General features: G+C 33.7%; 1 protein-coding gene across 1 annotated transcript in view; it reads right to left on the bottom strand.

Annotated features, from left to right (window-relative positions):
* Positions 1 to 400: 400 nt before the first annotated feature.
* The window catches only part of MRPL13 (mitochondrial ribosomal protein L13), a 37,695-nt gene continuing 20,749 nt past the window's right edge, over positions 401 to 17,346 (bottom strand). The window contains exons 6-7 of the mRNA XM_045561859.1: positions 12,478 to 12,599; positions 401 to 684 (exon numbers count right to left, since the gene is read on the bottom strand). Coding sequence (XP_045417815.1) covers positions 663 to 684; positions 12,478 to 12,599 — 144 coding nt within the window. The 3' untranslated portion in view covers positions 401 to 662. The remainder of the gene's footprint in view (positions 685 to 12,477; positions 12,600 to 17,346) is intronic.

Below are 17,346 nucleotides of genomic sequence, written 5' to 3'. Positions count from 1 at the left end.
GAATAGAGGCCAACAGGACAGATACGGAGAACCAGTGTGGGGTGTCTGCAAACAGCATCACAGGCAGGGCAGAAAGATTTCTAGGGAGTAGACAAGGCATTACTTCATTATTTTGGTGTCATGGAGACCAAGTGGCTATACTGGACAGAGAAAAAGATGATAGCAGTTTCTATATGCTCCAGGGCAAACCTTACCTTACAGAACTGGAAAGATTAATTTAGATGGCTAGGAGGTTAAATAAAACAGCCACTAAAAGAAAAAGTGAAGGTGGGCATTGTTCACAGGAAGCAAGAATAGTGATATAGAACTTGAGAAAATCTGCAAGGGTGGGCATTTTGGGGTAACATACAATTGCAATATTATACTTAGGGTCTGTTTTTCATTAAATGCAAAAATGAAAAGTTAACCAAGTAAGCAATTTTATTCTTATCATTTATAACTTTCAAGTAAGATTACATAATAAAATAATTCTATTAAATAGTGTATTTTATTACAATTTCTTGTTGAAGGAATATACCTTCCTGATCTTTCCCCACAAACATTCAGCACCTGTAACACATGCTGAGCTGTAGCAGTTGGTTCACTCTGCCTTGAAGGTTAGAGAAACTCATCAGAAACAAGTTTCAATCACCTCACTCTTATTTTCTGCAATTCTCATTCTCCTATAGCCGATAATCTTCAGGTCTGAAAGACAAAATCAAATTTCTTCATGAATCATTATTTCCCTTTCTCCTGTCTAATGAAGGAAGATTATTTTTGAAATTTAAAATAAAAGTAACTGTTCACCAAGAAATATCTATAAACAACATTACATCTAAATTTTTAGTGAAAAACAATAAAACCAAATCTTCACAAAATGGAAGAGTTAAGTGAGAATTCTGAAATCTTTCTGAAAGTATAAATATAAGCCATGACCATGTGCCTCTATAAGAATGTATTCAGTAACTTAGTAACTTGAATTTCTCTGTTTTATTTTTAAAAACCTTCATAAAGCCCCTTTTATTGAAAGAATTACTGTGATCTTTAAAAGAGTTTAAAATTCATACAAATATATGAATTTACCTTACAAAAGCAAATTCTGAATAAGCAATTTTACCATTTATATTATTTTATCATATGCTAAATTTAATTTTCATTATGATATACATGAAATAAACATATAAATACCAGCCCTTTGATATTTTTTAATATTTACATATATATAACTGTTTTTTCCTCATTTACATATTTATAGGATTAATCATATCTGAAAGTTGCTTCCAGTAGTAAATTACAGGAAAGAAAATTTTCAGGGAAATGTTAAATCATAACAATAGAGAAAATTAAATAGGAAACTATAAAATGCAAAAAACTTTAAAATGTTCTGTTATCTTTTCAATCGTATATTTGCAGGTATTGGGCTCTTACGTGTAATTTTCTGAAGGACGTTAATAACAAACTAAATAGATATTTTTGAAAACAGCTGTAAAAATATTTGATAGTTTGAGTTCCTTTAAAAAGTAGATGAACTCTGTTTGCCCTACAACTTATCTATTCCCTTTCTATGGTTACAGTGTGTTTTCTTAAACTGAATACTCACAAGATACCAGATAGCCCAGCTAAGAAGACCAACAGTCTATTGTCTGAGTGAAAGAACCATATTAGAATTTAAAATTGTTTACTATAAAACCCTGAGAGACACAGGCACTGATCTGAGAAACCAGCAACATATGCTTCATTATATCAGGAATATATAACAATAAGGAAAGGAAACTAGAATTTTGTCACTGTGTTCTTGAAATCTCTTTCCAAATGTAAAAACTGTATCCAAAGCCTGAGAAATGACAACCCAATATGATAGCTGCAAGCTGCTCCAGAGTGTACCCTTTTTAATCTTTGGTATGAGACTCAATACAATCAAAGCAGTTTCTAGTCAAGAAACACCAGCACATTTTAAGAAACAATTTATTCTCCCATATAATTGCAAAGGAGGTGGCAGTAATGCAACTGGAAATAAATCTTCTAAGCTAATGTCCCACAAGATATCTTTGCAACTCCACTCAATAAAATTAAATGTGTTAGTCACAATCACTAGTTGTTTCCACATCAAAGATTAATTTAAGTCAAAATGAAATGACAATACCACCTTTTAGTGGAATTCAGAAGTAAAATTGGAAATGTATGTGAAGGGAATGTGGATACTGACCTCAGGCAACAAGAGCACTAAAGAAGCCCAAATTTGTTTCTAGAATATATTTTGGAGGAAGTAAAGAGATGAAAATAAGGGTTCTGTCAGAACTGTAGCAGCGATGAGTGAGAAGAAAGGTCGAGTTCAGAATTTTGGAAACAGAAGAGTGACATGTTGGGGTGGAAGGTAGGTGGAATGGAGAGAGAGGAGGGAAGGGGCCAGGGAGATGACGGAGGAAGGAGCCACTGGAAAATGACTCAGGGATGACTACTAATTCTCAGCTTCAAGAACTCAGGGAATGGCCATGCTATTTTTCAGAATAGGGAATACAGGATTGATTTTTGAATATGATAAAATCCAGACATGGCAGGCAGCTAGAAAACAGGGTTTGGTGTTTAGAAGAGTTGAGGAAAGAGAACAAATCAGAGAATCTCTAACGTACATTCCCTCTTTTCCATCCCACTTCTCTGTATCATGTGGCCCTCCTTAAAAGTCTTCATTGGCCCTCTCCTGCTTTCTCAAAGTTCAAATACTTCAGAATTAAACATATGACCCTCCATGACATGGCCCCAGTTAACCTTTCTGAGTCATTCTTTCTATTACCCTATTTTTCTACATCCTGGTTCCTCCACACTGCTTGCTATTATCCAGATAAAAACCTTCACATTGCTGGACTTGGGTATTTGAAATTTCCTCTGCTTAGAATGTCTCTTATCTTTTCTCAGTCTGGCAAGCTTGAATAATCTTTCAAAATCCACTTCAAAGGTTATATATCTCTGACAAGCTCTTTACAATTCTTCCTGTCTAACCTAGGCTGGGCTCCTTTCTCTGGGACTGCCAGAGAACTTCATATATACTTCTGTTACAGTGTTTCTCAAATTATACTGGCTCTTACTAGTAAAGAACACATACTGGCCGGGCGCGGTGGCTCACGCCTGTAATCCTAGCACTCTGGGAGGCCGAGGCGGGTGGATCGCTCGAGGTCAGGAGTTCGAGACCAGCCTGAGTGAGACCCCGTCTCTACTAAAAATAGAAAGAAATTATCTGGCCAACTAAAAATATATATAGCAAAAAAAAATTAGCCGGGCATGGTGGCACATGCCTGTAGTCCCAGCTACTCGGGAGGCTGAGGCAGTAGGATCGCTTAAGCCCAGGAGTGTGAGGTTGCTGTGAGCTAGGCTGACGCCACGGCACTCACTCTAGCCTGGGCAACAAAGTGAGACTCTGTCTCAAAAAAAAAAAAAGAACACATACTGAACGCTTATTAGGTGTTACAAAGTATAAGTACTTCATATGAATTATTTTATTTTATCCTTCCAACTACTTTGTGAAAAAGACACTGTTATTATCCTCATTTTACAGTGATAAAACTGAGGCTCAGAGTGCAGCTCAGTGACTGGTCTGTACATGCATAGCTAGGAAGTGGATGGCAGGGATAGGAGTATAAACTCTCTGACTCAGTGCTTGCAAGCACCATCTTATTCTATATGACACCTATTAGGCTGCCAGTTCCTTTGAAGGCAGGGCCCAATAAGACTAATCTTATATTCCCAGCTACTAATAATAGGACAGTACCTAGCACATAGTGGATGCCTGGTAAGATATCTGTCATTGGAGTACAGTGACTGCCTTGAAAAGACCACTTTGTTTGCAAACTTATCCATTCCTCCTCCTGAAACAATTAGGATATTTTGCAGATGGTTAATTGGCTCCCAGGGTGGGGGGAGGGAAATACTATCATGGCCAATGGACTAGATATTTTAGATGCTGGCATAGCTAGAAACATCAATTCAAACTGGAGGCAATTCATGGTATTATACAGCTTCAGGAGGTTGCCCTGTGGGGAAAATAAGAGATTTGTAGACTATATGGCTCTATTTCTCAAAAACAAACAAAAACAAGCACACAACAACTCACTTGTATTGCTTACTCCCTTTCACTAAAAGAAGGAAATCCAAGATAATATGAGAAAGGGTAGGGGAGGACCATTTATACCCCCATGCTTCTTACACTTCAGTGGGCATACAAATCGCATGGGCTCTTGTGAAAATGAAGATTCTACTTTCACTTAGTCTGCGCAGGGGCTCATGATGCAGTCTTGTTAACAAGCTCCCACTTGATGCATTGCTGGTTTACGGACCACACTCTAACTAGCAAGGGTTCCCTCAGACCAAAAATAGGGCTATTCATTCATAAGACAGAGGAAATGACTATTTGAAGATGTTGGAAAGCAAAAAAGCACCTTTAGTAAGAAATTTCTATCACTATGCTGTGCCTAATAGAAGGTAACACACACCCTTCTTCCTTAGCTAGAGATGACTCCATTTGATATGTAGTAACTTTCCTGGCTCTTTTTTCGTATTTACCATCAAAGAAAGATTAAACAGTAGTCCAAGTAGCTTTAGTATTGAGTAAATGTAAATGTATTTATGTTCTTTAAAAGTTGGTAACCCATATACGGCAACACTATATTAATCAGAATTGAATTCTCAGATATACTATTTTGTGTTGACATCTACCTAATCTCATCATTAGATTAAATAATTTTTTAAAACGAAAGAAACTTGGCATTTAGTATATTGCTATTCATACTATGAATACTGAAATGTTTAAAGCTTTAAGATATGGCTTAATTTTTTGCCAGAGGGATGGATGATGGGTGAATTTATATTCTACAGTAGCCCTACTTTTTGGTCACTGTTTCATTGGAAATAACAAATTATAAAGTTTTAAAATAAAAGATAATATATAAAGTTAATATATTTCTAAATAACAAGAGTATTCTAAAATAATCTCAGGAAATCTTTGGAAGGACATTTCAGAAAGCTAATACCTATCTATTTCTTTTCATAGAAATTATAGAAATTTACTCCTCAACAGAAATGTTAAGTTGTATTTTAATAAAATTATCATGATCCTTCTTTGGAAATGTAACACAAAGTATCTAAAATCAGATATATCATAGTTGTACTAAAACAAAGACTTAAGAAAAATTTCTATTTTAGCTATAGTTACTAAGAAAGCTTTAAGTAAGTAAATAGCAAAATCCAAAATATGAATTTACCACGTGATGAATTAAAAGTCAATTTCTCTTTCAGGAAGGATATGATTTTGTTCATTTATTCATTCACTCAACAAACATTTATTGAGTGGTCAGGTCCTGCTGTGCGCATTGGGAATACAGCAGTGAGCAGGACAAAATCCTCATCTTTAGAGAATGCAGTTTCTAACAGAGAGATAGTTTATTTACATGTACTATATATATATATGAAATATATATAATGTATTATATATATAACTTATATATTAAACATACAAACACTTTGAAATTTGAAGTGAAAGCTCAAAGTTTTAAACTTTCATATATATGCTCAGAACATACTTGGGAGATTAATGAATCTTCTAAGAATTGGCTAACGTAGAACTTTAATTTTTTCTCTAAATTGTGCTAAACTTTTATAGCTATCAAATGTTCCATAGCAATAATCTATTTTGCAAATAATTCTTGTAATCAGCAGAAAATCGCCTTTAAACAATATAATTTTTTAAAAATAATATTACTTTTTTGAGTGAGGAAAGAGAATTTAAAAAAGGCCTATCTGAGCTATAGAAAATATTGTATGGTGCTTGTGATTGCTCAAAAACAGTTGAAATCACACCACATCCTGTATAATTCTCAGTTTTCTATAGCAAATTCTTTACCACACACACATCCCTGTGAAAAACACTGCCTGCCACTAGTTAAATTAGATAAGCAAAATACTGCCACTCATTAGAATAAAACAAGCACACCTTAAAAGCACAGAGATTCAAATTCAGAATTCAGAAACTATAGAGGTCAAAATACTTACATTGTCTTAAAAATGTAGTTAGTTTCTATAAAGGAATTTACCTTCTGGCTTTAGGAAAAAGCTTTTTGGAGATTTTAGTTTATATTATAAAATGGTGGGAAAAATCTATTCAGTTTATGAATAAAATGAAACATAAAACTATGAAGCACATGGTTTATGCTACAGTTCAATTGGTTCAATTATTTTTTCTATTCAGATAATTTATTTCCAAGTAAAAAAACCATTCATATTTTAGTTGTAAATCCATGAAATTGATTATAACTTGAATGTAATAAATCTCAAAAATATTTTATTTCCCATTAGGTTTTTTTTTTTTTTTTTGAGACAGAGTCTCACTCTGTTGCTCGGGCTAGAGTGAGTGCCGTGGCGTCAGCCTAGCTCACAGCAACCTCAAACTCCTGGGCTTAAGCGATCCTACTGCCTCAGCCTCCTGAGTAGCCGGGACTACAGACATGCGCCACCATGCCCGGCTAATTTTTTGTATATATATTTTTAGTTGGCCAGATAATTTCTTTCTACTTTTAGTAGAGATGGGGTCTTACTCTTGTTCAGGCTGGTCTTGAACTCCTGACCTCGAGCGATCCACCCGCCTCGGCCTCCCAGAGTGCTAGGATTACAGGCGTGAGCCACCACGCCCGGCCTCCCATTAGGTTTTAAGTCTTTTTTTTCATTCTTAATATTTCTTAGTATAATGCTTAATACACAAAATATTTAAAAGACTAAAATAAAATTTGGATGGTGAACTAATCTTCAAAGCAACAAAAGGTCAGTATGATTGAATTTTAGTCATTTCTACTGTATGAATGGAACCATTTCAGAAAATCTGGTGACATCACATATTCCTTAAAGATGTTAGCTGTACAGGTAATAGTGAGGCAAAGTAATAGTGCCTTTATACTCATTTTCTTAGGCACTGTATCACCATCCAGATTAGAAAAAGTTCAACATGATTTTCAAAAAACTTTAGTCTAAATTTTTAAAAATCAAATTATTATTTTTTTTCAATTAAAATGAACAGGCACCGCCATTACATTCAGTTACATTTTTTTAGTCAAACTCTCTACTGGCTAGGATTTGTAAATGGTCTGGTTTCCGTTGTTTAAATAAAGATTGCTTTTTTATTTTAAAAACCACTCTTGATCTGATCATGTCCAAAAAAACAGTAGAGTTTAGAATGCCTACTTTGAGCAAAACTCAGCACTGGAAATACTGAAGTCTATGGTTTAAGCCAATGCTGAGCTGGTTGAAATGGGTAGGAGAGTTGGAAAGTAACCTTGGCCCCCTCGTCCAGCTAACAACTTCTGACTGCGAAGAGCAGCAAATTAAGTTAAATCGTGTGGGGAAAATGCCACATGACTGGACTAGCATAAAATTATGGAAAATCTTAAAGCCGACCAGATACCAGCTCCTTATGGGATGAGACAAGGTAAAAATCCTTCTTCACTGTCTTTAGTGAAGTTTGATTTGAAGCATATTTTGTAAAGCATAGGTAAAAATAATTTTTTTCTGAATATTAAATAAGTCTGAAAATCTGTAGATTTTTAGGATTAATAGCTTTCATATCAAAGAGCATGCACTAAGCTTAAGTCCTTGCTCTCTTCTACAGCTACAGACCGAACAAGATGCTCACCAAGGCCCTTTTTCAGTGCTAATGTTCCTAGCATCTGGAACCCGACTTTCTTTCACAGAGCTCGATGGATTACCTATTAAACTCCCTAAGCCTCACCCTACTTTCAGGAAAGATGATTCTAGAGCCAGTAATGGTTGTCTTCATACCTCCACACCTTCATCCCTACCATTAACCACTCCTTTGCAGGCACATTTCAAACACCAGGAACACAGGTTTTCATTGTAAACACCTGTTTTTTCATGCATTCATTGATGCTGAAACTTCCCACACACAATTTCTCTACAAAGGTGAAGATTTTGCTCAAAATATTACTTACTGAGTTAACGTGTCAGAATAATAATGTGAAGCAATTCAAGTTGCAATTTTCCACATACCTAGTTTTTCCTAAGAAAAGCTCTCCCACAGAATTTTGCAAAAATTGAAAATAAAAAAAAAGTTTAAAATGATCCAAGTTTTATTTTTAGCCTACACACTGAAAAATTTCCATTACACTGAGCATTATAATTTCCATGATTATTGGGGTTCTGTAATGTGTTGGCAAAACTGCAATAATTATGGGAATAATTATTGATAGTATTAAAATAAGTTGACCATTTGAAAGCTACAATCTCAGGCAAATGAACTGTGAAGAAAAGATAGTGATTTTTTTTTCCTTTAAAGAAAAAGGAGAAATGAATTCTAAGGGTAAACCCTACAATCACCATTTGCACATGGCAGACATACATCTACTTTGTACCATCAAAAACATAAAACATAGTAATTTCATGACATATTCTCATAAAATTTACATATCCATGAGATGTAAAAAATACTAATATACCAAGTACATCCACTAATTTAAGAAATGAGATGAATAGGCAATACTACCCATAGTACATATAAAATGGCTTTTAGTTTAAAAAAAATATTTATAGTTTTGTCATAAATACTAATTTTATTAGATCTGAAAGAATATAACCTTTGTAAGAGATTTAAAATAATTTAAATAAAATCCCAACATTGATAGCTTTTAATTAAGAATGAAATGATTTCGGTAATCATCTACTGGGTTCAGAACTTAGTGTGATCATTGTTACTGTTGTTCAAAAGCTCTTAGTCTTTAATAGAAAAGCTGGTAAACTTACATTTTACCAAAAGGTAATAACAGTTCCAATTACAAGATGTACATTTTACCATTATAAACACTAAGTTTATTACTAGGGAATATTATAAACATTAAGTTTTATTACTAGGGAAACAAACATCAAGGCAAGCTATTTTTTTTTTTTTTTTTTTGGAGACAGAGTCTCGCTCTGTTGCCTGGGCTAGAGTGCCGTGGCGTTAGCCTAGCTCACAACAACCTCAAACTCCTGGGCTTAAGCCATCCTTCTGCCTCAGCCTCCCGAGTAGCTGGGACTATAGGCATGTGCCACAATGCCCAGCTAATTTTTTTTTCTATATATATTTTTAGTTGGCCAGATAATTTCTTTCTATTTTTAGTAGAGACGGGGTCTCGCTCTTGCTCAGGCTGGTCTCGAACTCCTGACCTTGAGCGATCCACCCGCCTCGGCCTCCCAGAGTGCTAGGATTACAGGCGTGAGCTATTGCGCCTGGCCAAGGCAAGCTATTTCATGACTATTTCTTATGGTGCAATCCAGGTACATCTGCTTCAGTCAAATGTCTGCAGATTCACCATCAGATCTATCTTGAATAAACTCCAGTTACTACATTCCAAAGGAAGATTATATTCTTGGCTTAGCTATTTTGGGTGGAAGAAAGCAAATTTTAAGCAGGTTCTTTCTCCAAAGGAGAAAAAAAATTTCTCTTATAAAGACAAGCCTTCCAATAATGAGAAATCTCATGTTCAATGCTTTGAATTGCACAGTATATCAAAATACTTTAATTCTAATTCTAAAGTATATAATATTTAATACTAGATCTTTATGAAATGGCAAACAACTAAAATGACATAGTCCAATAAGGTAGTCACTAGCCATATGAGGCTATTATAATTTAAATTTATTAAAATTACATTAAACTAAAAATGCAGTTCCTTACTCATACTAGCCATGGTGCAAGTGTTCAAGAGCCATATGTAGCCAGTAGCTACTGTATTTGAAGCCCAGACAGAGAGCTTTTCATCATTACAGAAAGTTCTACTGAATAGCCCTGTACTAAAATGATCATCAATTTCTTAGAGAAGTTTTTTTTTAAACCCCCAAATGACTATTTTTTTCTTGGTCATATGCTTTTTATGTAATAAATACTTAATTAACCAGGCTTGATGTCAGCTCTAATATCCAGAGAAGGAAATGTTAAATGACTTATGTTAAATGACTAGTATACCTATACCATGATATATCTTTAAGTTTCAGTAAGTGTATACCCAGTTTATTATTTTGAGAACACAAGTTAACAAATGTTGTGTGGCTGTATATGAGAACATATCATGACTTTAATAAAGCACAAGGGGAAGCTTGGTGCCTAATGCATATTTCTGCCACAGGGAAATCTGGAATGAAAAGAAAGGGCAGGAAAACCCATTCCCAGAGTAGTAACTAAAAAAATGCATCAAGTGACTCCAAGTTTCTCTAAAAGTCTCCTTAAAAATAACCATAGAAAAGCCATTTCTAATTTCACTAATATAACAATGACACTCAGGCACCTCCTAATATGCTTTAAAATGAAGCAGGAATCACTTAGCAAAATGATTCCATTTTGATCAGTACGCTGACTATAACAACACTAAATATAACTTGTGAATGGTTATTACATTATTATAATGCTTGGTTTAACTAATTTAGAATACATTTTAGAATGTTCATAAAATATAACTTCAAGTACATAATATGCATTTGGTCATATATATGAGTTAAAAGCATCTTTGGTATTTCTAGTTAAAAAACAAAAAGAGTACCACACCCCTCATGATCAGAAAATATAAATTCATTTGTGATGATGTTTCTATAAAAAAATCAGATATGACATACTTATATTTACAGAACTTGTTAAAGGAAAGTGACCTGGCAAAACTTCAAGGACTACTGAAAATAATTTTTTAGCATATAACTTATCAAAGGTGAGTATTTGTGAACTACATGCAACTTAAATACATTTTCATAAAACACTACACTAGCAAGCAAGTTAAAATAATATAGAATTTGTAATAGCAAAAAAATTCTCCTATTAAAAACCTGGCCAATGCTTCAAGTGTCCTAAGTATTTTCATACATTAGCTCACTTAATTCCTTCTAGCAATGCTCTGACATATGCATCAGATCCATTTTATGGTTGAAACCGAGCTCAGATGAGGAAACTGAGGTTCAAAATGATAAATAACTTACTTAAGGTTATAGAGTTAGGTACTATAGAGGCAAAATTTAAACCTAAGTTTGGAGTTTTCTAAAACATCATTAACCTTTTTATGACAACTTTGAAATTCATTTTTAAAGCAAAGAACTCATCTCATCATTCTTTCCAAACACTTATTGTGTATCTACTATGGGCCAAGTACTATTTCTAAGTGTTGGGGAATGTATGTGCTGAATAAGACAATGTCCCTGCCCCTTTGAAGCTGACCTTCCAATGCAACACAGGACATTCCAGCAGAATGGTTAGGAGCATGACCCAGGAGTTAGTCTAGTTAGGCTAGAATGCCTAATCCACCACTTACAATTATGTGATCTTAGGCAAGTTACTTTACCTCTCTATGCCTACATTTTCTCATTTATAAAAAAATTGGGATAAAATTGTACTAACTCATTAAGTTGCTCTGAGGATTATATAGGTTAATACATGTAAAGCACACAGTTAATGCTTAAATAGTGTTTACTATTATTATTACTGCTATTAATGTAGGGAGACATAATAAACATGTACATAAATAAATGAGATTATTCTGGACAGGGATAAATGGCGTGAAAAAAATGAAAAACAGTCTTTGCTTCATATCTTCTAGAGATTCTTCCCTAACTTCACTTATACAAGCTGATACAAGGATATTCTATGTTTTTATTAATTCATTCAATAAATACTTGTTGAGTGCCTACTCAATATGCAGGCACCAGGCTCAGTGCTAAATAAGACAAACATGTAACTCCTCATGAAATCTTGTAAGGTAAACAGATATTAAGCAGATAATCACACAAATACTTAGTTACATTAGAATAAATGCAGTAAATGAAAAGGAAAGCGTACAATGAGATCCCATAATGGGCAGCCTAACCCAGTTCAAGGATTACAGAAAGGATTGCCTGAGGAAGTTACATTTAAATGCTTCACCATCTGTACATCCCAGGCAAAGAAACCTAAAAACAATTAAACGGGAGATAGAATGTTAAATCTTAGCAGCTTTATGGACCTTAGGCAGAGGAAACTGTATGGAGGAGAGCAAGAAGTGTTTTATTTTATTTTTCTATTTGGATCAAGACTATCAACAAGTACCCAGAATTAATGACTTTTAATAAGATGATATTTTTGGCTTATGAAACAATCTGGAAAACTGAGAATCACTTTGTTTTAGGTTAATAAAAATTCATTTATCATTCCAAAAGACTACAATCAATCAAAGAAAGATCATCCCAAATAAAATATCAGATAATTATAGGCACCTCTGAACATCCTTGCACTTACCTAGCAAAGTCTTAATGCTTAAAAACTTTTGGTTCTCATATCTACATCTAGAGTTTATTTGCAGGTAGTAACTGCTTAGAGTTTCTAAGAGAGTAAAAAAATTGACTTCACTCTTCCCACCCTCAAGGATTTTATCATTTGGTTGAAGAAACACAGGACACCAAATTGAATTTTCTAAAAAACAAAAGAAAGACAGGAAGTAGGAAAGAAACACTTACGGAGACCACACTCTTGGAAAAGCCTCTATTTCTTCTTGTGTGTACTCATCTAGACGTTTAGGTATTTTTCGTGGTTGAGGAAGCTCTTCCACTAAGTTCTTAAGAATATCTTCTGGAATATCCTACATTAGAAAAATTTTTAGGCTTAATTTTCTTAAAATATTTTTCTTAGTAATACTTAGTAAGTATTAAAAAGTAACAAGCAAAAGAATATTTTACAGAAGGAAAACAATATAATTATTAAAATAAAAAGCCTGTGAAAATTCCTGATAGAAGTAATCACATTATAATAATACACGTTACCTATTTTTTGAAAATATACTGTTCATTTCCCTCTTTTCAATTATAAAAAGGCACTGCTTTGGCTCATTCTCATGCTTTTTCATATGATGTATGTATGTACTGGGTCTACTGTGTTTCGTGCCATTACCTTTCAATCTGTGCTCCAAATTATGACTGGAAAAAATTTTTGAAAATGAAAACCTGCTGGATCTTTGAGTCATTTATTTATTTAAGAATCTTTTTTTGAACCCCTCCAAAGAACCAGAAATTGTGTTACGTGCTGAGCATATTAAGTAAAATAAAAAGATCATGGCCTATAAAGGCTTGTTAAGTTTTTAGAAAATCACCTCTCAGCTTAAAATCTTTCCAGATAAAGTTTTAACTCCTTTGCTAAACCTCAGCTAGACAGTGTCCTCATTCCTGGTCTGCCTCTCTGACTTCACTTCTCTACGCACACACTCATGGCTTCTAACTTACCAACCTCCTGACCTTTCATGTGTTGGGTTAGGCTCAAATTCTGCTGCCTTTATTAATGGTATCCTCTGCCCAGAACTACTATCCCCCTGTTACATATCCAAATCTGCAGGAAAATGAAGAGAAGAGTTGGAAGACTAGCCTAGCAATAGTAGGCAGAATGGACTGAAGTAGGGAAAAGATGGAGCCAAGAAGAATAGTTAAGCGGCTATTTCAGTAATCAAAGTAGATGTAAAAAAGTCTAAATTTGGGTAATGAAAAGAAAACTAAAGAGTAAAGCACATATCTGAGATATTTTATAAGAAGAAAGCATTGGAATTGGACAGACCAAATAAAGAAAATAAAATGAAGAGTATGGGTAACCAAAAGAATTAACATTCAGATTATGCCCATGACACAGAAATAAGGCAGCTGGGAAAGGGAACTGGATGATAAATTAATTTTGGGAGACTCTATTAAAATAATGGTAAGATATCAATATGGAAGTATGCTATGGGCATTTGCACAAGGAGAGTAGATATAATTGCCTCTTTTTCATTATAGTGTATACAGTTTTTTTTTTTTAAAAGAATTTTCACACAGTAAATTACAGTTCTCTGCAGAGAGCAATATTACAAATAAGAATCAAATAGCTGGCCCAAAACGTGGCAACAAATAAGACATAGTTTTGACAAATCAGTATGTCTTAAGAATCAGAATACAATTTATAATAACTTTAGAATCATAGAACTTTACTGTACTGTAAGCTTGTTCTAAAACCTAATATAGTAAAACTTTTATATTTTTTAAAATTTAACATGGCTTTTGGTTTATAGTTTTCTTTTTTTGTTGTGTCTTTTGTTGCCTTTGGTACCAAGGTGATACTGGCTTTGTTGAATGAGTTGGGGAGGATTCCTTCCTTCTCAATGTTATGAAATAATTTCTGCAGTATGGTGAGTACCAGTTCCACTTGGTAGGTCTGATAAAATTGGGCTGTGAAACCATATGGTCTGGGACATTTTTCTGTTGGAAGATTTTTTATTGCTGCTTCAATTTTATTGCTCATAATTGGTCTGTTCAAGAGTTCTATTTCTTCCTGATTGAGCCTTGGGAGGTTGTGTGTTTCCAGGAATTTGTCAATTTCCTCAAAGTTTTCAAGTTTATGTGCATAGAGATTTTATAGTATTCACAGATGATATTTTGTATTTCTATGCTATCACTTGTAATATCTCCTTTTGTATTTCTGACTGAGCTTATTTGGGTCATTTCTTTCCTATTTCTGGTTAATCTAGGGAGAGGCCTATCAATTTTATTTATCTTTGCAAAGAACCAACTCTTTGTTTCATTAGTCTGCTGTATTATTTTTTTGTTTTTGATTTCATTTAGTTCTGCTCTGATCTTAGTTATTTCTTTTATTTGCTGGGTTTGGGATTGGTTTGCTCTTCCTGTTCTAGTTCCTTGAGACAATTCATTAGATTGCTGATTTGTGATCTTTGTGTCTTTTTGATGCGGGCGTTTAAGGCTATGAATTTTCCCCTTAGGACTGCTTTTGCTGAATCCCACAGATTTTGATAACTGTCATCCCCTTTGTCATTTAGTTCAAGGAATCTTTTGATTTCTACCTTAATTTCTTCCTTGACCCAATAATTATTCAGCACTAGGTTGTTTAATTTCCATGACTTTGTATAGAATTGTGTGTTTCTGTTGGAGTTGATTTCTAATTTTATTGCACTATGGTCTGACAAAATACATGGTATAATTTCTATATTTTTTAAATTTGCTGAGACATATTTTGTGGCCTAAGATTTGATTAATCCTAGAGAGTATACCATGTGCTGATGATTTGGCTTGGATAGGTTGGGTCACTGTCAACATAAACAAAACACAATAGATAATATTGATAATGTGTTTCTTCACTGAAAAGCATTTTAACAATATTTAACATCCTTTCCTCTACCATTATTACTTCCTCAGTATATTCAAATCTGCAAGTAGATAGTCAGAATAAGCAGAAGTTGCCTGGACATATGAAATATTGTTAAGTGACACATTTTTCAATTATTGAAGGAAAATACCTATCAGTTAGATACTTATGAGAATTTGTGAATATTTCACACTTCTTTGGGAAGTGATTAAAAAAAATCCCAAGACTGACTGTAAAGGCAATTTGAAAAGCTGCCAAATCCTCACTCAGCATAAAGTGTGGAACATAGTGGGTTCCTAGTAAATATTGGCTGAATAGAATGGAATTTCTACTAAAACGAGCTTTCCAAATTTCCTTACTATTAGAGGATTTCACTGAAAGAATGGACAAAATTGATGCAAAATGAGGAATTAAAGTTCTTGATTAGGCCTTACACATGAAACCACAAGAGGGAGAAGTGACTCCTTTAATCTGCACACATGGAAGGTAATCCACAAATGCTAACTGAATGTGTTTACAGAGACTTAAGAGTCTTCCTCACAGAGGGGTGGTTAACCTAAGACGAGAATAAGGAAAGAATAAGAGTAGAAAACAGAAACACATGAACTAGGTGATCATATACTTTATTGCTTTTCTGCAACTTTTTACTCTAGAAAATTTTAAATTCACACAAAAGTTGAGAGAATACAATGAACAGTAATCTAACCTTCACCTAAATTCACCCATTAACATTACATGTTTGCATTCTCTGTCTATCTATACACAAACACATATAAATACACACTTTTTTCACTGAACCGTTTGAGAGTAATTTGGAAATACTTCAACCCTAAATATTTCAGCATATATCTTGTAGAGAGAAGGCCAATCTCTTATATAACCACAATATAATTTCATGTTCAGGAAAATTAACATCAATGAAATACTTTTTATCTGATATATAGTATATATTCAAATTTCCCAAATTGGTCTAATATTGTAATATATATATATATAAATATATACATATACATAAAAAACCATTCCAATCTAAGATCCAGTCAAGGATCACATGCTGCATTTAGTTACCATAGTATGTTGTTTAGTCTTTAGTCTAGTCTCCTTCAACCTCTGCCCTTTCTGTCATGAAATTAACATTTTGAAGAGTCCAGGCCAATTATATTACAGAATACCCTTTTATCTGGATTTGTATGACTGTTTTCCCATGATCAGATTCAGAGTGAGCATTTTTAACATGATGCTATATAGTTTATGTTTGGTCTTCAGTGTTTCACAGCAGGAGGCACATATCAATTTGTCCTACATCAACAACACATTTGATCTCTTGGTTATGGTGATGTCCACCAGATCTCATTAACGTAAAAGTATTTTTCCCTTTTCAAATATAAATACTCTGTGGCATGGTATTTTGGAACTCTGTGAATATCCTGCTTCAGAATAACATTTTACCCAGTGGCTATAGAAAATGCTGATAATAGTGCCTTTTCTGGTTCAGTATTCCTTCTACAATTTTTATATGACATTCTTCTATAAAAGAGCTTTTCCTTCTCCAAAAAAGGAGAAGGAAAATTATAGTAAATTAAAAGTAATTTCAGGACTATCATTGTAGATGCATAGATTTTTATTTTTTATTCAATGTGATCGATTATTATTACTATTTATTTCAAGGTTCACACAGTCCCATATTTGGTCAGTGGACACCACCTCAAGCTGGCTCTATGTACTGTTGATATTGCTTCATTGGTTTTTGAGTACTGACTTATTTTCTGCTACTTTCTGTTATTTTACTGTTAAAAATAATGCAGAAATAATAATCTTGTGCATATGTTTACAGTCTGAAATTATTTAAGTAATTTACTGTTCAACTGAACTACCATGGATACTTAAAACATCCACATTCAAATCTATCTTATAACTGGAATAAATAATATTATTTTTGTGTTTCTTAGAAATTATGGTTTCTAAAAAATGTGCCAGTACAATCAGAAATAGGAGTTTTTAGATTCTCATGACTTCATCATGAAGGTCATTTATTCTTGGATGATGCTAATGCTCCTGTGCATGTTAACACAGAGGTAAAGTGAATAGTGGAAAATTACTCTTTCATGTAAAACAATGATAATAAATTAATTATTTTGATAAAACACGAATAATTTACTTGTTATGAATAAGTGTTGTTTAAGCTAAAAACAGAGCACACATACAAGTAG

This window comes from Lemur catta, chromosome 9 (genome assembly GCF_020740605.2).
Source record: "Lemur catta isolate mLemCat1 chromosome 9, mLemCat1.pri, whole genome shotgun sequence".
Lineage (NCBI taxonomy): Eukaryota > Metazoa > Chordata > Mammalia > Primates > Lemuridae > Lemur > Lemur catta.
This window is presented reverse-complemented; position numbering and strand designations above follow the sequence as displayed.